General features: G+C 44.7%; 1 protein-coding gene across 3 annotated transcripts in view; it reads left to right on the top strand.

Moving 5' to 3' along the window:
- The window catches only part of traf1 (TNF receptor-associated factor 1), a 145,279-nt gene that overhangs the window by 58,847 nt on the left and 64,532 nt on the right, over positions 1–21,900 (top strand). For all 3 annotated transcript variants that reach the window (XM_039764399.1, XM_039764400.1, XM_039764398.1), the window contains one exon: positions 2,619–2,780. In XM_039764399.1, the coding sequence (XP_039620333.1) occupies positions 2,619–2,780 (162 nt within the window). The remainder of the gene's footprint in view (positions 1–2,618; positions 2,781–21,900) is intronic.

Genomic DNA, 21,900 nt, shown 5'->3' on the forward strand with positions numbered 1-21,900 from the left:
GGGAATTTGTGACCAGGAGGCTCGCAGTCTCCGCTCTGATTCATCCCAATGGTGAGGTCAGGGCTGAGTACAGGCCACTCAAGTTCCTCCACACCAAACTCGCTCATCCGTTTCTTTGTAGACCTCGCTTAGTGCACTGGTGTGCAGTCATGTTGGAAGAGGAAGGAGCCGTCCCAAAACTGAAATTGTCCAAAATGGCTTAATATGTTGAAGCATCCATCCATCCATTTTCCAACCCACTGAATCCGAACACAGGGTCACGGGGTCTGCTGGAGCCAATACCAGCCAACATAGGGCACAAGGCAGGAACCAATCCTGGGCAGGGTGCCAACCCACCGCAGGACACACACAAACACACCCACACACCAAGCACACACTAGGGCCAATTTAGAATCGGCAATCCACCTAACCTGCATGTCTTTGGACTGTGGGAGGAAACCGGAGCGCCCGGAGGAAACCCACGCAGACACAGGGAGAACATGCAAACTCCACGCAGGGAGGACCCGGGAAGCGAACCCAGGACTCCTTTCTGCAAGGCAGCAGCGCTACCACTGCGCCACCGTGCTGCCCATGTTGAAGCATTAAGAGTTAATTTCACTGGAACTAAGAGACCCAAGTCCAACCCCACACTATAATCCTCCCTTCAACAAACATTACACTTGGCGCAGTGCTGTCAGGCGAGTACTGTTCTCCGGGAATCCACCAATCCATCACTCATCACTCCAGAGGACACATCTGCACTGCTCTCGAGTCCAGTGGTGGGCGGTGGGCTTTACACCCCTGCATCTGACACTTTGCATTGCACTTGGTGATGTCAGACTTGGCTGCAGCTACTCGGCCATGGAGACCCATTCCATGAAGCTCTCTTTCTACGCTGTACTGTTCTTGAGCTTTTGAAGGTTTGTAGCTATTGACTCTGCAGAAAGTTGCTGCCTTCTGCGCACCTCAGCATGCGCTGTCCCCGCTGTGTGATTTTACGTGGCCTTAAGTTGCTGCTGTTCCCAATCGCTTCCACTTTGTTATCATAGCACTGACAGTTGTTATATAAACGAGCCAGAGACATCAAAAAAAGGTTTGGGACAGCCACCTGTATATTATGCCCTGGCTGCAAATGGGTAAATGGTTGAGTTGTTCATAGAACAGAGTCCAAAACAGAACTGATTTTAGGATGAGAATATGGTGGCTTTAAAGGCAGAGACAGGAAGTGATGTCACTGGGAATGGAACCAGAAGTGATGTCATCTTGGAGGGGTGGGGGCGGAAGTGACATCATCATAGGCGTCGGCTCCGGAGGTGATGTCATTAATAGTGCCGGAAAACGGAAGTTTGTCATCATAGGCGCCGGAAGCGAGCGGGATTTCCTGTGGATGGTCTGCAAAGAATTGAGAGAGAAAGTCCGTGCAGGTCTCCACCCCCTGGTCGGGGGTGATACTACTATTATTCAGGCCCTTTAGCTGCCTCCCAATGGCGTGTGTGTGAAACTGTTGATCATGGAATATTTAGTAGCAAGGAAATTTTACGAATGGACTTATTATCCAGGCGGCATCCTATCACTGTGCCAGGCTTGAATTCACTGAGAGCAACCCGTTCTTTCACAAACGTTTGTAGAAGCCATCTGCATGCCGAGGTGCTCGATGTTATACACCTGAGGCCATGGAAGTGATTGGACCACCTGAATTCAATGATCTGGTGGGGTCCCAATACTTTTGGTAATATAGTGTATCATCATGTTGAGTGTCTACTGTCAAACTCGTGTAATTTACATAAGATGCTCTTAAATACAGAACCTCAAGGCAGCATTCTTTTTGTGCATTCTTAATTGTTTGATTTTACATTATTATTATCCATCCATCCATCCATCCATTATCCAGCCCGCTATATCCTAACTACAGGGTCACGGGGGTCCGCTGGATCTAATCCCAGCCAAAACAGGGCGCAAGGCAGGAATCAAACCCCGGGCAGGGTGCCAGCCCACCGCAGGGCGCACTCATACCTACACAACAAGCACACACTAGAGACGATTTAGAATCGCCAATGCACCTAACCTGCATGTCTTTGGACTGTGGGAGGAAATCGGAGTACCCGGAGGAAACCCATGCAGACATGGGGAGAACATACAAACTCCTCACCCGGGTCTCGTAACTGTGAGGCAGCAGCGCCACGCACTGCGCCACCGTGCCACCCTGGAATGTTATATGCTTTTAATAAATTGAATTAAAAAAATACTAAAAATTATAACTATTTGCTATACATTTACAATATTCTTCATAAATATCTTTGTTCATATCATCCACAGTATAAAGAGAATTCAGTATACAACCTTTGCACTTGGACTTCATTCCTTGTCTTTTCCGTGTTCACGCACTGTGAACTCTGGTTTCCAGCAACATGCTGTTAGAATAGTTGACGGCTGTAAACTGGTCGTGTGTGTGTGTGTGTGTCATATTCTTCATTGTACTAATATCTCACCCAGAGCTCCTTGCTGCCAAAAACCCCTTGGTTTGCCTGTGACTAAATAGAAAGGGCTTACTTAGCAAGCAGAGAGTGGAGTAAAAACATGGAACAAGCTTTAAATGTTTAAATAAATGTTGCCACCTCATATTTTTTCTTCTTTTTTAGGACCACCAAAGTCAGTGTGATTACGCCTTAATTCCATGCAACATTGGCTGCGGACAAATGGTTATTAGAAAAAAGCTGGCAAGTCACCTTGAAAAAGGATGTGTGAACAATATACTGGTTTGTTCAAAATGCTCTCAAAAGATGAGCCCGAGTGAATTTCAGGTAAGGCCGTTGTTTTGTCTTCTGATGATTACAAATCAGCATTTGCTGAGGACCTGAGTAGAACTTGGTCTTTACTAATGAAAAAGTCACAATCACAATTTGGAAAATGTTGCATGCAAAAAATGGGAAACCCCTAGCAACTTTGTAATGAACCAAGCTACCTGTCAAAGACAGGTAAAGAATCATTTGCTAACACTTTAGTGTATAGACGTATATGTACATATTGTACATACAGTACACCCCAAAAATTCACAGGAGTTACGTTCCTAGAGCACCCGCGAATTGTGAAAAACCGTGACTTTTGGATATGGTTAAAAAATGTGTTTTAAATGCCTATTTTTATAGTTTAAACCCTAAATACAGTATACCCCCAAAGCACTTTCATTTCGTTGCAAACTCAGCTTAATACATTAATACATTACCTAGAGAGATACCTTAATACACTACCTAAAAACAGAATGTAAAGGTAAACCTGTATACTGCACAGTATTGTACTGCTATGTCTCCCGCAGTGCTAGAATGTAAAATACTGATGATACCGCTATACATGATGTAATTCATGCAAGAGCGTTTTCTTTGTTATAAGTAGAGTAAATACATAATAATTTCATTTAATTAAAATACAGTAAAATGTACGGGTACTCACCAATGATGAATAATAATGATGATGATGATGAAGTAGCTGTGCAGTAGGATGCAGAGGATTTAAACCTCCTCGGGTTGCACCTCTTATTCAGGCGCTTCAGGAGGAGTCGTATCTTTGGACAGGTCGTCTTCTGGTGGGGTTTCATGCTGGCTTTTCTTTATAGGTTTCAGGAACATTGTGATGGGAAGTTGCTACTTTGTCTTCTGTTGCGAACTGCTGGTACAATTTCCGTGCTTTCTCACAGATGATGTTACCGTCCAAGGGGACGTTCCTCTTCCTGCAGTCGGTGATCCACAGTGCCAAGGCAGATTCCATCCTGACGATATTTTTATTCCTTATGGTCGTTACCTTTTTTGGCACTATCACAGAAACTTACAGATACGGTACTCCAGATCGCTGCTTCATTCTTCATGTAGCGTGCAGTGCTTTCATTAATGCCATAGTGGCGAGCTACTGCAGCATAACTTTTTAGTTCCTGGAGCAAATCGAGTAGTTCAACCTTTTCCTGGAGTGTTTTAAACTTCTTCTGGCGTTTAGGCTCAGTGCCAGAAGCCGTAGAAGGTGCAGGGCGTTTCGGCGACATCTTGTGCGTTTAAGAATAACAAAATTAATACAATAACAAAATGGAAAACATGAGGACACTCAGCTGGAGTCGCGCCACAGGGCAGCAGTCAATCAGCAGCAAGGAGAAACGAATAACGCTCTCGGATTGGCTACTTTCACCATCCCAAACTGCGTTACTCTCAGCGGTTGCTTCCTGTTCTCTCTACAGCACAGTATTGCCACGAAAATAGGCATAAAAAATTGCGGAGGATATTTGCAATTTCCGCTAACAATTAATAGTTAAGTTCTAAGGAGGAATCCACGAACGACTGAGTCCGCGAACCCTGAACCGCGACTTCATGGGGGTCTACTGTATACATACTGTATGTATTACTCTGTGGCCACTAGGGGGCATCACAGCACCCCCAAGCCCATCCATTATCCAACCTGCTATATCCTAACTACAGGGTCACAGAGGTCTGCTAGAGCCAATCCCAGCCAACACAGGGTGCAAGGCAGGAAACAAACCCCGGGAAGGGCGCCAGCCCACCGCAGGCACCCCCAAACCCTAGACACAATTGCACAGACACAGGTCTCAAGTATTAACACAAATTCTTTGTACAAAAGGCACCAAAAGTGACATAAACCAAATCGAAATCTTCTCTCCTTCCGCTCTTCCAGGCAAACCTCATCCTCTTCCACCCGACTCTGAATCTCACCTGGATGAGGTCGACCGGTCTCTTTTATCTTGGACCCTGGGGTGCGGCCGGTTCTAGGGTGTAGCCCAATGGAAGTACTTCCGGGTCAATTGGAAGTCCCAAAAAAGTGCGGATCGGGAATCCCTTCAGTTCCCAACAGGGCTGCCCGATGGGTCTACAGGTCCCAGCATGCCCTGCGGTCATCTGTGTGGAAATCCTCATCCAGGGAGGATTGTGTATGTTTTCTTTTGTGTATGTTTTCTATTTAAGGCTATAAAGCATCAAAACCTGAATATTTTCAAGGAGGAGGATTCTTTTCTACATCCACTGTAGGTCTCACTTCTGACCATTCTAAAATGAATTTATTTCCACATCACACTGATTCCACTGTGCTGAAGCTTTCTAACTGTTATTAACACCAGAAGGTCTCTTTGCGTAAAAGTAAACAAGTAACAGATACATTTTTGCAGTACCTAAAACGAAAGTGTTACCAATAATTTAAAAATTTTTGCTCTGTCTTGCCCTGCGTGTACCTTCACGGCCTTTCCTCTGTATCCTCATGTGTCTGAGTCTCTCTTGGCTGGCTGTCCCTCTGTCGACACACGGTAAGTTCTAGAAATAGTATGTTGGCACAGTCCTGACCCAAGCACCGTGTGTGTGTGTGTGTGTGTGTGTGTGTGTGAGTTTGCACATTCTCTCCATGTCTGTGTGGAATTTCCTCCAATTCCTTAAATATGTGGCGAGTTAGCAATACCCTGTTTATTTATTTATGAGTTTACTACATGTGTCTTCATTTTCTATGAAGTACGGAAACGCTAAATAATTGGAATTGAAATAAAGTATATCACTCTAAACCAGAGACTTTTATCAAGGTATAAAAACAACTGTGAAATTTGAATTTTTTTATAGCATAACCCTGTAGGTGGACCTTCAGTAATCCGGCACCATTGGGACCCGAGGAGCATTACAGAAGGATCACCTCCTCGTACCTTTAAAATATCACGTAAATCAGTATAAGTTAGATAATAAAGGCAACAGAAACATTAAATGAAAAAGCAAGTGAAATTTTAACAAAGCACTGGATAAAAGGATAGGCAGGAGATTTAGACAGAGCAGCCAGAGAAATCGTTGAAAGGACAAACCTGAAGTCAGAAGGCCGGAAGACAAAGCAACACAGAGCAATTAAAACAACAAAAGGGGAAAAAAACACTCAAAAAATAAGACAGATCGCCTACTCACTGCCTAATTTTTGCACCAAATTCACCACTCACTAATACACAACAGCTGATTTATTTGTTTTGTTTTTTTTTTTTTCCCTTTATCCACCAAGGGATGCCGCACATTGATGGCCTCCCTAATTGGCTCGACCCACGTGAAGGATTCCACCAATCGGGGCTGCTGAAACTGTGAGACAAAGGCAGATCACAACAAACACAACAACGACAATTTATTTCTTGTATATCCCTAAAATCACACAAGGAACGCAATCTGGGGTGCTTTTGGGGGCACTGATGATGTCACTTCCGGGCCCACTGATGATTTCACTTTCAGTTTCGGCCCAACTGATGACGACACTGCCTGTCATGGCCTTTAAAGCCGCCATCTTTACAACCTTAAGTTCAGTTCTGTTTTGGATTCAGACCTGTGAACATCTCATAATCTATTTACCCATTTTGCAGCCAGGGCACAAAATACGGGTAGCTACTCCAAACCTTTTTAATGTCTTTCGTCTATTCTTGTGACAATAGATAGTATAATAAAGAGACAAGAATCGTTCAAGGTTTGGGGTTTTTAGCCCCGTATACTGTAACAAAAGATTTGTCAGTCGTTCCAATACAAGAAATCAAAAGACACTGATGGGAGAAAGGATGGACATTTTATGGAGGCGGACCGGACATTGATGTGAGGGATGCTGGGATAGTCGTGATGGATTCTGGGATTGTGACGTCATCAAGGGTCAACAGAGGGATTGAATAGACCCGGAAGTGTGTGCTTCCTATAGCCGTCCGGGCGTTGTTTATGGCTGTGAGACTTCGGGCTTTCTGAAGAAGGAAAGAAAGACAAGTTAGTACACTGCCGTCGACCCCTCACGGGATGTTTTCCGAAGCAAACCAGGTCGATCCGCTGTTCCCCAAACATGCGTGCGTGACAGGACCCTCACCCCCGTTATCCCAGACCCGTCGGGTCGGGCTACCCGAACCTAGAGGTCGTGCACGCGAGAGAGCGCATCAGCGTTGGCCTGCGGGGTGCCCCGGCAATAAACGACGGTGAACTTAAACGGCTGCAGGTCCAAAAACCACCTGGTGACCCGGGGATTCGACTCCCGATGCAGAGCCATCCACTGGAGGGCGGCGTGGTCCGTCACCAGGGTGAATTCCCGGCCCTGCAGGTAGTACCGCAGGTGCGTCACCGCCCATTTGATGGCTAGGGCCTCCCGCTCCACCGCCACATACCTCGTCTCCCGGCCCAGCAGTTTCCGGCTCAGGTAAATCACAGGGTGTTCAACACCATCAATGCTTTGGCTCAGCACGGCACCCAGACCTGTGTCCGAAGCATCTGTCTGGAGAATAAAAGGAAGCGAGAAGTTAGGTGTCCTTAACACAGGTGCCAAAGTAAGGGCCCGTTTCAGGTCACTGAATGCCCGCTCCGTGTCATCGGTCCACACCACATGTAAAGGGGCCCCTTTCTTTGTCAGGTTCGTCAAGGGTGCTGCTGCCTCGGAGAAGCGAGGCACAAACCGGCGGTAGTACCCCGCTAACCCTAGGAAGGCTTGCACCTGCTTCTTGACCATCAGACGGGGCCATTCCAGGATGTCTTTTACTTTGGTATACTGTGGTCTCACCAGCCCACCACCCTCTAGGTAACCCAAATAACGGGTTTCGCTCATCCCAAAATAACATTTACGCGGGTTGATGCGAATTCCGGCTCTCACTAGCGTCAGGAGGACCGTGTAAACCTGCACGACATGTTCCTCCCACGTGTTGGAATAGATAACAACGTCATGCAGGTATGCAGCACAGTAGGACTGATGGGGCCGTAGCACTCTATCTACCAGATGTTGGAAGGTTGCCAGTGCCCCGTGCCCAAATGTTTTTTCTCTGCCGGATGCCGTTAAGGGAATTTGCCAATACCCCTTCGTCATATCAAGAGTGGTCAGATAGCGGGCCGTCCCTAATCTCTCTAAGAGCTCATCCACCCGGGGCATGGGGTATGCGTCGAACTTCGAGACCTGATTAAGACGTCTGAAGTCATTGCAGAACCTCCACGACCCGTCCAGTTTGGATACGAGGACGATAGGACTAGACCAGGGGCTATGGCTCTCCTCAATGATGTCTAAGTCAAGCATCTTTTGAACCTCTAGCTCCACCTCAGCGCGTTTCGCCTCAGGGAGGCGGTAGGGTCGTTCCCGGACAACCACCCCCGGGTCGGTTACAATGTCGTGCTCAATCAGCGGGGTCCGGCCGGTTGCTTCGCTGACCACCTCCGGGACAGACAGGATGGCTCTTTCGAGTTCCTGCCGTTGGTGGGGTGACAAATTAGAACCGAAGTTAAGCGGGGTCTTTTCTGAGTAAAGGGAGAGAGCGGGGCCGGGAGGCGGAGCGTTCTCCCTGTCTCTCCACGGCTTCAGAAGGTTGATATGGTATACTCTCTCACTCGGTCGACGATTTGGTTGACTCACCAAATAGTCCACGAGTCCTTTTCTCTCTTTCACTTCGTAGGGCTCTAGCCAATGAGCCAAGAGTTTCGAGTGGGAGGTGGGCACGAGCACCATTACGCGGTCCCCAGGCTGGAACTCGCGTAGAGAGGTGTTTCTGTTGTAGTTACGGACCTGCGCTGCTTGAGCCCTGGACATGTGATCCTCAAGTAGGGGCCGGATTTTAGTCAGTCTATCGCGTAAGTGAGCGATATATTCTAGGAGGTTAGTGGAGGGAAGTGCCTCCCCTTCCCAGCCTTCTTTGAGCACATCCAATAAGCCCCGGGGCTGTCGTCCATATAACAACTCAAATGGGGAAAACCCTGTGGAGGCTTGGGGGAATTCCCTATAAGCAAAAAGCACAAGGGGTAAAAGTTGGTCCCAGTTCCTACTGTCCGCGCTGACCACCTTGCGGAGCATCTGCTTCAGTGTTTGATTGAAGCGCTCAACTAGTCCATCCGTCTGGGGATGATAGACGGATGCCTTGAGATGCTTAATCTGAAGTAGTTTGGCAACCTCCCTGAACGTATCCGATGTAAAAGGCGTACCCTGGTCCGTGAGGACTTCTTTGGCTATGTCCACTCGGGAAAACAGGGCTACTAATTCCCGTGCGATGTTTTTAGTATTAGCAGAACGCAGGGGGACTGTTTCGGGGTATCGGGTTGCGTAGTCAACCATCACCAAAATATACTTGTGACCACGTACGGAAGGCTCTAGGGGGCCAACCAGATAAACACCGATCCGCTCAAAAGGGATATCTATCAGGGGGATCGGGATCAGAGGAGCACAGTCCCTTTGGGGAATCTGACGCAGCTGACAGACCGGGCAGGACTGACAGAAACGGCAGACCTCCTCATTGACCCCGGGCCAATAAAACCGGAGCTTTATCCTCTCTAATGTCAGATGGGCACCTAGGAGATGGGCGTGAGCCAGTTCACAAACCTCCCGCCGGTAGGTTCGCGGCACTAGCAACAACTTCCGCACCTCGCCTTCGTGCTCAGCAACCTGATAAAGTAAATCGTTTTCGAGTACAAAGTAGGGCCCGTGTGGTGTGGAGGCCATGGACGATATGCATTCCTGGCAAACCTCAAGGAATCATCGTTCCACTGTTCACGCTTAAAGAATGCCGGCGTGGACCGGTACTGGGTGTCCAAGCCGGCAAATATGTCCGTAAGTGGAGCCGCGGGAGCACTTGCCGGCTCCGGAGCTCCGCTTGGGACATCTTCCGGGTCGAGGTCCTTCCCCGAAGAGGGCTCCCCCGACCCCTCTAAGTCATCAATAGCTGCCGAAGTGCACGGTGTGGGAACAGCGGGGAGGGGCCCCTGTCCCTCTATGACCAGACCTAGCCTAGGAACAGGAGTGGTGACGGTCCCACCGCTTTTAGTGTTCGACCAGTCTCGTCCCAAGATGACTGGGAAGGGGGGTTCTGGCATCACAGCGACCACCAGTTGTTTCAGAGCCCCTTCCCAAGTGATGAAGCACCTCGCGGACCTATAAGTTCTGGTCTTCCCATGCACACATCTCACGCCCATACGTTGAGCGAGCCATTGTCGCGGTAAGACGTAACGGCGAGCAACAATGGTTATGTTACTCCCGGAATCAAACATTGTCAGCACCAAGTGCCCATTTAACAACACCACTCCCATATTTGTGACCGCAAGGGGATTAGACAATGCACAGTACCTCTCTTCCTTCGCCCAGCTGTAGTCCATCGGCTCCTGGTTGAGAGGACAAGCTGGCAACAGATGTTCCGGCTCCCCGCACTTGAAGCCTTCTTTCTTTCGGCTTGACCGGAGCCTCCGTGGCGCGGCGAGTGGGCTCGGGGACAATGGCCCGTCCCTGCCGCGACCCAGGCGCTGGCCTCTTAGTCCCCCCGAGTTGGGTCACCGCCAGCTGTCGCTCCAGAAGGCCGTTCATATCCGCAAACGGGTGCCTCCAGACCTGTTAAGCGAGATAATCCGGCATTATGTAAATCAGACCCTCGCCCGCCACTTGCTCCACCACCTGGCGAGCGTGGTTTTTATCTGGCCGTAGTCAGTGCCCGAGCTTGCCCCAGTATTCGAATGCCTGGGCTCTAGCCGGTAGTGCGGGGTCAAAGCGCCAGTGACGCCAGACGCGTGCCTGTTGGCCGGAGGTCACCCCGTATCGCTGATAGATCTCAGCCTTCAGGAGTTCATATTGGATGGCTTCCTCCTCAGGGAGGTCATGATATGCCCGTTGCGCAGGCCCCTTCAGGTACGGGGCTAAAATGGACGCCCACTCCACCTGCGGCCACTGGTGTCGGGTTGCCGTCCTCTCAAATATGGAGAGATACGACTCTATGTCGTACTCCCCGGTGAGAGGTAGCATCAGAGGGTGTAATGGCTTGGGGGGCTCCGGTCTTACCGTTTCCGCAGCCGCCTCTTCGTTTCTGCGAGCTCCGCCTTGGTTGAGGCATGTTCCGCCTTGACGGCCTGGAGCTCCGCGACCAATGTGTTGAGGACCGCGTTCAGGTCCTGTCCTTCTGTCATCATTCGGACCCTTGTCTATCCTGCCGACTACGCCACTGTAATAAAGAGACAAGAATCATTCAAGGTTTGGGGTTTTTAGCCCCGTATACTGTAACAAAAGATTCGTCAGTCGTTCCAATACAAGAAATCAAAAGACACTGAAGGGAGAAAGGGCGGACATTTCATGGAGGCGGACCGGACATTGATGTGAGGGATTCTGGGATAGTTGTGATGGATTCTGGGATTGTGACGTCATCAAGGGTCAACAAAGGGATTGAATAGACCCGGAAGTGTGTGCTTCCTATAGCCGTCCGGGCATTGTTTACGGCTGTGAGATTTTGGGCTTTCTGAAGAAGGAAAGAAAGACAAGCTAGTACACTGCTGTCGACCCCTTGCGGGACGTTTTCCGAAGCAAACCAGGTCGATCCGCTGTTCCCCAAACACTCGTGCATGACAATAGATAGATATGTGAAAGGCACTATATAATGGATAGATATGGTAGTGTAGTCGGAAGGATAACATTACATAGATAGACAGACACACACACACACACACACACACACTATGGTTTGAACACATACCAGAATCCCTACAAAGGAAGAAAATAGAAAAGAAAGAGAACTTCCAACTTGTCAATCCCAGTCCCTGTGAGGCACTATATAAGCATCTTGCTGTTGGTATGAAGGAACCCCAGTAGCGTTCTTGACACATTTTTGCTGAATGGTTCATTGGCTGATACCCCTCAGTGTTGGTGTGTCAGAGAGAGAATGTGCAGCATTATTCATGACGGCACTCAGTTTTGTTTTAATTCTCTCCTCCCCCGCTACCTCCAGGAGGTCCAGAGTGCATCCCATAATTGAGCCTGCCCTTTTAATGGGCTTGTTGATTTGGAGGGCCTGTCTTGAAGTGATGTCACCAACCCAGTACACCACACTGGCCGTCGCAGAGTTGTAGAAGACGTGAAGTATGTCACTACCAATATTGCAAAAAACTCAGTCACCTAAGGAAGAATCGAGCATGTCATGTGATGTGGGGGGTCCAAGTCAATACTGCCATGGCCCACCAGTGTAGCTAAAGGTTTACTCTATACAAATGTTACTCTCCAGAGAGTATAGTATGTTCCTTATTTTAATAAGCAGATCATAAATTTAAAATTATCAGGTGAATTTCACAAGAAGCTGTTGTACTGAATAAGAATGGGTAATGAACAATATGTGGAAAGCCTTGTGATGGGTCGTCACTTGCAAGGGGAAAACTATCACCCCAGTTGACAATTGATGGGGATTCTCCAACGGGGACCCATATCCTCCTACCCCTGATTGACGATCGCTGGCAGTTCCGCAAAGGGGAGTGGATCCCCTGAATGATGCTCTGCCGCAATTGTGGCTCATGATGGCACACAAAAGGCTAAATTGGGTTGCAAGAAAAGAAAGGACTACTGACTTGAGTAAAACCAAAATCAAAAAATACATCATACTTACTGATAGTAAATGTGTTGTTTATGAGTTTTCACCATTGACAAAAAAGCCAAAGTACAGTATGAGTATTTTGCTTGTTTTTATTTTTTGCAGTAGTTGTCAATTACACACGTTTGGAGAGCCTAAATAAAAAATACATCATCCAAAACCTAGTAAAGTAAAGCATAATGTTTTTGCAAAACATTTGAATGATTTTAAAATGCATTTTAATTATTGGCACTGGCGGCAGGCAAACATGAAACATGTTTAGGGCGTTTAACGTCTGATGCTCCTGTAAAATCATTGTTTCTGTAGAGCAGCATTTGCTAAAGCAATTTTGATTGAAAGTAATACACTTCATGCATTTTGCAGAGATAATAACTGTGCCAAGTTTCATTTAGATTGAGTGATTCATTTTCTAGATTTGTGCCCACAGACTCTCACTCTGATTTGCAAGCGCACACAGACATCATGTGAATAAGCTTAAATTTAAGTTCAGAAATGGCTAAAATGTGTAAATCCATTGAACACTCAAAAGTTGTTTCACAATACATACATATATATATATATATATATATATATATATATATATATATATATACATATATATATATATATATATATATATATATTAGTGACAAAAAGAGGCACTATACCAGTGCTCTACCCAACACATACAGACATGGGAGGCACACTACTAAAAACAAAGTGCTTTTATTTTTCTTCGCTCATGTGGAACATCTTTCCCGTCCCCATGACCCCACACCACAGTCCAATAAGCACTATCAATCACAATCCCAATACTTCTCTTTAACTTCTCTTCCACTCCTATCCGGCAAGCTTAGTCCCTATCCTCCCAACTCTGGTTCCCAGAGTGGTGGCTGCTGGCTCCTTTTATACCACCCCTGGACTTCCAAGTGTGGCAGAAAACCCGCCCAAGAGGGCTCAGCAGCTGTTGTAGCATCACCTGGTGGCACCCCTGGATCCCAACAGGGCTGTAGATAACTCCAACTCCCATGAAGCCCTGTGGGAATCCGAGGCACCACTGCAACCCATGGAGGCTGCTATCTAGCATCTTGGGGAAGGTACTCTGCTGCCCACGCTTGCTCCCCCGGTCCTCTCAATGAAGAGGTGTCCTGGCTGGGCAAGGACCCCGGCCATCTGTGGCAATATATATATACAGAAATCCCTCGCTATATCGCGCTTCGACTTTCGCGGCTTCACTCTATCGCGGATTTTAAATGTAAGCACATCTAAATATATATCACAGATTTTTCGCTGGTTCGCGGATTTCTGCAGACAGTGGGTCTTTTAATTTATGCTACACGCTTCCTCAGTTTGTTTGCCCTGTTGATTTCATACAAGGGACGCTATTGGCGGATGGCTTAGAAGCTACCCAATCAGAGCATGTATTACACATTAACTAAAACTCCTCAATGCTATAAGATATGCATCCCGCGCGGAGCTTGATTGTTTGCTTGTCTCTGCCTCTCTCTCACCCTCTCTGACATTCTCTGCGCCTGACGGAGGGGCTGTTTGCACAAAAGATACTGACACTCCTCTAAAAAAATGCTGCTTTATTGCGGTGCTCAGCATATTTAAAAGCACAAAAGCACATGTATTGATTTTTTGATTGTTGCTTTAATCTCGTTCTCACTCTCTGACGTTCTCTGCGCCTGACGGAGGAGATGTGAGCAGAGGGGCTGTTTGCTTAGAAGATACTGACGCTCCTCTAAAAAATGCCCGCAAACTTAAAAGCACACGTATTGATTTTTTGATTGTTTGCTTTTCTTTGCCAGCACTCTCTCTCTTTCTCCCTCTGAAATTCTCTGCTCCTGAAGAGAAGATCATCTATTTGCATTCTTTTAATTGTGAGAAAGAACTGTCATCTGTGTCTTGTCATCTAAACTTTTGATTAAAGGGTGTTATTTCATGTCTAGAGGGCTCTAATAATGTTAACAGTGTGTGAGAGTTTATAAGGGCTTAAAATATATAAAAATAACTACACAAACATATGGTTTCTACTTCGTGGATTTTCATCTATCGCGGGGGGTTCTGGAACGCAACCCCTGCGATCGAGGAGGGATTACTGTATATATATATATATATATATATATATATAGTTTTGTCTCGCTAGAGTCCTCTATAACTCTCCTTCGCCCTTTTGTATTCTTTATTGTGTAACCTTTGTCAGAAGGCCTCAACCCCCATAGACGTACCCCCGTTACTAGGGTATTGTACCTTATAACTTCTCCCCACCTTCCGTTCTACATTTATAACCTCAGGTAATTACACAGCGTAAAAGACAATCAGGAGTTAAGTTACAACTTTAAATAATATATTATTGATAATATTCATAAATGATAACAATAAGCAAAATACAAGTGAATATTGGCAACCATACCACCTGATAAATGCTGGTGTAGTTTCAGGCGGCATGCAGACTTATTAGTTACTTTGAATGTCTCTAGTTAAGGCATCATTTTCTTCAGGTCAGGCCGCATGACTGTCTCAATATGGCAGTTGATTTGTGCTTTTCAGGGAGTCTTCTTTTCAATTCATGGTGTGTAAGATGTTCCTTCATCATGATGGTGTGAGCGAGAGAGAGGGAGGAGTAAAGCAACTGAATTTGTACCTTCTTTGTCCAGATCTTTACACCAATAGGGCATTGTGCTACAGAATGGCCTCTGATTCAAACCAATCCCAAATAGCCATACTTCAGACCAATGGGGGCACACAGTACCTTTCACACCTGCCCCCAAAATCATTTGTTGAGCTGATGCTTGCCTGCTAGGTAGTCTGGCTTTCCTGTGGGGGTTGATTGAGAGGGTCCAGCAGAGAATCAATCACTGGCCAAACTGATTTTAGGCACTTTCACTGACCCTGTCATAAAATTATTCGCTATTTTGACACAGTCCTAAAAGGGGTGAGGGGTAGTTCTTATCAGTAATATAACACTAATATCACATTGCTTTGTCTAAGTTACAAATAAAGACATACAAAATATTTATCAACTTGTATGCAAAATTTCACACCACAACATACATATATAAAAAGCAAATCTTCTATGTGTATTATTTTGTAAATGTCTTTCCTTCAGTTAAGGGTGACCAATCCTTGAATGCCCAGAGTCCAATCAGGAAATAAGCACGAACCAATCAGAGCTTGATTAGAGTTATCATTTTCGGTCGTCCACACCACAACGCTTACCCTGCTCTGATGAAAGCATTCAGCTCTGGAGACCATTTTTAGAGGTCTTCACTCTCAGGGGTCAAAAACGAATGATAAACGAAGACACAGACAAATGTATGCCTTTTTAAATGATAACGTGGTAATGCGTGATATCGACAAATGAAACTGTTGTGAATGGAGCTGACTCTTTAGCAAATGTTACTGACTATGCTATGTGGCTGGGTGTGGGAATGACTGGTCTTCCAGACAACAAAAGAAAGTTTGGGGCCTCACCCAGATCGTCCCTTTTATTGTCCACGGACAAAAACGAAAAGTAAAAGAAGAGAAACGATGCTCTTTAGCATGCATTCTGTATGCAAGAAATAATAAATAAGAGGGTTCAAATGCAGTCCTCTCTAGCGGATCTCCGTCCGGCAGTTGGTTAGGCCAATAAATGGCGCCTCCTTCTGGGACTTTATGGCGGGTGGACCGGAAGGGACGGGGTTAATCGGTGTCACAGGGTAGCTTCTTGGCACTGTGGGGAAAGAAGGAAAAGAGAAGGGTTAGTGGCAGTGCCCCCTCTCATCTCATTGAGTTACTACACACCTCAACTGAGGCTACGAGGAGGTCCTCTGACATGCCAGCTGCCATCCACAACTTCCTGAAGTATTCAACAAACTTAGAGTTAAGAGCTTTTGATCCGCGGCAATTTCATGTTGAGTCCACAGACATTTAGCCAATTCAGTTTTACATTTTAGTAATGTTTTTTTTGAGTGAAGTATTATAAAAGTAATATTTTTTTTCTCTCCTGTCAAGATTTTTTTTCCCTCACTTTCCTGTAATTTTGTAATTGAAGATATTAAATGTGTTGCTGCTTTAAGAAACCTGCCAGGGTGTCAGAATGAATTAATGTTCCCAGTAGCCGAAAAATGACTGTGAAAAACCTCCGATTCAGCCAGCTTAGCGATGATTGCCTGACAAGTTGATGAATTAGTAGTCTTCAAGTAGACCGTCCTGGACAGCACCTGTCAACTCAAAAATGTAATACCATTGGGGAAGTGTGTCTCTTTGATAAAATATATTTTGAAAGTGTAATGATTGTGGCATACATGTGTGCTAGGAACCAACAGAGTTCTTCTTGGCTGGTTTTGTTGGAGTTCTGTGGCACAGTAACCAATATGCTGTAACAGAAGCTCCAGAAATTCTTGTCACCCTTGACAAAAATGAATAAAAAATGAATATGAAGTCAAAAACCAAATGTAATCTGATATGGATTTGTGCCCAGCAAGCTGCCAGCACCTCTCAGTTGGACAGATGCCACACGCTTTCACGTCCTGTTTACAGACATCATTGAATGTGAAGGCAGGGGTATCCAGTTTGTCTAGTGCCAGTGGCGAGTTGCCAGTGCAGAACATCTTTGGGCGTTCCGCCGTTTCTCGTCCATTGCACATTAACATATCAAGCCAGCAGAAGCATTGTTGATTTAAAAACGGGAACGTGCCAAGTCAATACCAGGGTTTCACTATGAGAAATGCTGTCCGGTTACATGATGTCTAGGATGTGTATAAGAAAGCCATTGCGATGGCACTTCTGGTGCATGGAAGTGGTCTCTGCCTTGCTGCAGATGCCACCCTGGCAGAAACGCATTTTAGTGTCCAGTTGAATAAGCCTGTTGCTCCAAACCCTTTTGGTCAGCTTGGCCATGGCTGACACAGCTTTTCCAATACACCTGCTGATCTCCACGTCCAGGGAAAAAATTGGGAGAATCCGTTGAATCTGAAGTATGGGACACCTTTTTGTCTTGACTCTACTTTCCCCTATTGTATTATTAATATGTAGCCTTTGTCAGAATGCTATAAATCTCACAGACTTACCACTGTTTATCAGGTATTGTAGTATATAACATCTCCTCACCTTCCCTTCTACATGTATAACCTCAGGTAATTACACAGAGTAAAAGACAATCAGGAGGTAAGTTACAATTTAAATAATGTATTATTGATAATATCCATAAATAATAACAATAAGCAAAAGTACATTTGAATATTGGCAACCATACAACCTGATAAATGTCGATGTGTCACACAGACTTGCTAGTTACCTAAAATGTCTCTAGTTAAGTCCTCATTTTTGGTCAGCTTTTTTCAGAACGGCCAGCATGCCTGTCTCAATATGGCCACCAAGCTGTGCTCTTCATTGTGTTGCCCTTTTCAGTTCATGGTGTGTGAGATGCTCCTTCATCAGACGATTTCGAGAGAGAAAGAGTTAAGGAAGGGTAAAGCAAGCAAATGTATAGATTTTCTGTCCAACCCCTATAGTCAATAGGGCGTCATGGTACTTAAGGGCTTCTGATACAAGACAATTCCAAACAGCCATACTTTAGACCAATGGGGCATAGAATACTTTCACACCTTCCCCCAAAACCATTTGTTCAGGTGAAGCTTGCCAGCTAGATAGTTGGCCTCCATGCAGCTTGACTGAGAGAGTCCTGCAGAGAATCACTTGCCAAACTTGCTTTAGGCACTTCACCCCAACCCTGTCGTAAAATGACAAAGACTCATTCCTAAAAAGGGGGAATGGGTTCTTAACCATGAAACCATTGCTGTTCTTATCAATAATGTAACACTAATATTACATTGCTTTGTCTAAGTTACAAATAAAGACATACAAAATATTTATCAACTTGTATGCAAAATTTCAACAACAACAACATTTATTTCTATAGCACATTTTCATACAAACAGTAGCTCAAAGTGCTTTACATAATAAAGAATACAAAAATAAAAGACACAATAAGAAAACAAAATAAATCAACATTAATTAACATCAAATAAGAGTAAGGTCCAATGGCCAGAGGGGACAGAAAAAAAAAAAAAACTCCAGACGACTGGAGAAAAAAATAAAATCTGTAGGGATTCCAGACCATGAGACCGCCCAGTCCCCTCTGGGCATTCTACCTCACATAAATGAAATCGTCCTCTTTGGATTTAGGGTTCTCACGGAAGGGCTTGATAATGATGATGGTCAAGTAGACTTCTGCCCTTTAATCCATCCATCATTGTTGGAGCATCATGAAGCTTTGAGTAGGTGGAGGTGGCGCAGGCCACCAGCACAAAGAAACCAGAAAAAGAAACAGAAGAGAGAGTTGGAGTCAGTACAGATTTTAGAGCCACAATGAGTAGTTATTATGATGAATTGAACATACAGAGTATCAGGATTAAGTTAAATTGAAGTTATAAAAAGGCCATGTTAAAGTAATGTGTTTTCAGCAGTGTTTTAAAGTGCTCTACTGTATCAGCCTGGTGAATTCCTATTGGCAGGCTATTCCAGATTTTAGGTGCATAGCAGCAGAAGGCTGCCCGCCTCACCACTTCTTTTAAGTTTTGTTCTTGGAATTCTAAGCAGACACTCATTTGAAGATCTGAGGTTACGATTTGGAATATAAGATGAAAGACATTCCGATATATAAGATGGGGCGAGATTATTTAAGGCTTTATAAACCATAAGCAGAATTTTAAAATCAATCCTGAATGACACAGGTAACCAGTGTAGTGACATTAAAACTGGTGTGATGTGCTCAGATTTTCTTTTCCTAGTTAGGATTCTAGCAGCTCCATTCTGCACTCGTTGCAAACGATTTATGTCTTTCTTGGGTAGTCCTGCGAGGAGTGCGTTACAGTAATCTAGTCTACTAAAAACAAATGCGTGAATTAATTTCTCAGCATCTTTCAGTGATATAAGCGGTCTAACTTTACTTATGTTTCTTAAGTGAAAAAATGCTGTCCCAGTGATCTGATTAATATGTGATTTAAAATTCAGATTACAGTCAACAATTACCCCTAAGCTTTCTACCTCCGTCTTGACTTTTAATCCTAATGTATCCAGTTTATTTCTAATAGCCTCATTGAAATCTTAGTGATTAGCAATAATGGATACAGTTTTCTCTTTATTTAACTTGAGAAAGTTACTATTCATCCATTCTAAGATACAAGTCAGACATTGTGTCAGTGAATCAATAGAATCAGGGTCATCAGGTGCTATTGATAAGTACAGCTGTGTGTCATCAGCATAGCTGTGGTAGCTCATGTTGTGCCCTGAGATAATCTGACCTAACGGAAGCATGTAGATTGAAAAGAGCAGCGGACCCAGGATAGAGCCTTGTGGAACACCATTTCGGATATCATGTGTCTTTAAGTTGTAATTACCACAACTCACAAAGAATTTTCTACCTGCCAGGTAGGATTCAAACCAATTTAAGACCCTGCCAGAGAGGCCCACCCATTGACTAAGGCGATTTCTAAGAATGTTGTGATCAATGGTGTCAAATGCAGCACTCAGATCTAAGAGGATGAGAACAGATAAATGGCCTCTGTCTGCATTCACGCGCAAGTCATTTACTACTTTAACGAGTGCAGTTTCTGTGCTGTGATTTGTTCTGAAACCTGACTGAACCTCACAGCACAACACCCCCTTAAAGTGCATTCAAAGGCAACTTAGACCATGGAGTGCCTGCCACTTGCTGTTTTAATGCACTGTATTATCGTGAATTTTGTGAGACCACCCTGGAAAGTTTATTGGGTTTATCTACTCTTGTCCTTGAAATTTAACAGATACACACACATACACATACAGTTGTGCTTGAAAGTTTGTGAACCCTTTAGAATTTTCTAGATTTCTGCATAAATATGACCTAAAACATCATCAGATTTTCACTCAAGTCCTAAAAGTAGATAAAGAGAAACCAGTTGAACAAATGAGACAAAAATATTATACTTGGTAATTTATTTATTGAGGAAAATGATCGAATATTACATATTTGTGAGTGGCAAAAGTATGTGAACCTTTGCTTTCAGTATCTGCTTTGACCCCCAATAACTGCAACTAAACATTTCCGTAACTTTGATCATTCCTGCACACCGGCTTGGAGGAATTTTAGCCCATTCCTCCGTACAGAACAGCTTCAACTCTGGGATGTTGGTGGGTTTTCTCACATGAACTGCTCACTTCAGGTCCTTTCACAACATTTCCATTGGATTAAGGTCAGGACTTTGACTTGGCCATTCCAGAACATAAACTTTATTCTTCTTTAACCATTCTTTGGTAGAACGACTTGTGTGTTTAGGGTCGTTGTCTTACTACATGACCCACCTTCTCTTGAGATTTAGTTCATGGACAGATGTCCTGACATTTTCCTTTAGAATTCTCTGATATAATTCAGAATTCATTGTTCCATCAATGAAGGCAAGCCGTCCTGGCCCAGATGCAGCACAACAGACCCAAACCATGATACTACCACCACCATGTTTCACAGATGGGATAAGGTTCTTATGCTGGAATGCAGTGTTTTCCTTTCTCCAAACATCACGCTTTTCATTTAAACAAAAAAGTTCTATTTTGGTCTCATCTGTCCACAAAACATTCTTCCAATAGCCTTCTGGTTTGTCCACGTGATCTTTAGCAAACTGCAGACGAGCAGCAAATTTTTTTTTGGAGAGCAGTGGCTTTCTCCTTGCAAGCCTGCCATGCACACCATTGTTGTTCAGTGTTCTCCTGATGGTGGACTTATGAACATGAACATTAGCCAATGTGAGAGAGGCCTTCAGTTGCTTAGAAGTTACCCTTTGTGATCTCGCCGACTATTACACGCCTTGCTCTTGGAGAGATCTTTGTTGGCCGACCACTCCTGGGGAGGGTAACAGTGGTCTTGAATTTCCTCCATTTGTACTCAATCTGTCTGACTGTGGACTGGTGGAGTCCAAACTCTTTAGAGATGGTTTTGTAACCTTTTCCAGCCTGATGAGCATCAACAACTCTTTTTGTGAAGTCCTCAGAAATCTTTTTTGTTTGTGCCTTGATACACTTCCATAAACATGTGTTGTGAAGAGCAGACTTTGATAGATCCTGTTCTTTAAATAACACAGGGTGCCCACTCACACCTGATTGGCATCCCATTGATTGAAAACACCGGACTTGAATTTCACCTTCAAACTAACTGATCATCCGTGAGGTTCACATACTTTTGCCACTCACAAATATGTAATATTCGATCATTTTCCTCAATAAATAAATGACCAAGTATAATATTTTTGTCTCATTTGTTTAACTGGTTTCTCTTTATCTACTTTTAGGACTTGAGTGAAAATCTGATGATGTTTTAGGTCATATTTATGCAGAAATATAGAAAATTCTAAAGGATTCACAAACTTCCAAGCACAACTGTAGCAATCCTAGCCAGACAAAGTCTCGAGTGGTGCCAATTGCCAGTCACTCAACAATATTCCACAAAGGACACAGATAGATATGCATAATTATAGATGTCCTACCTAAATAAAGTCTCAGGTGGTGCCAATTGCCAGTCACTCTGCAATATTCTGCATGGGATTCTCTACATAGAGACTTGATAACAAACATGCAGGAGTCAT

Source organism: Polypterus senegalus, chromosome 9 (assembly GCF_016835505.1).
Source record: "Polypterus senegalus isolate Bchr_013 chromosome 9, ASM1683550v1, whole genome shotgun sequence".
Classification (NCBI taxonomy): domain Eukaryota; kingdom Metazoa; phylum Chordata; class Cladistia; order Polypteriformes; family Polypteridae; genus Polypterus; species Polypterus senegalus.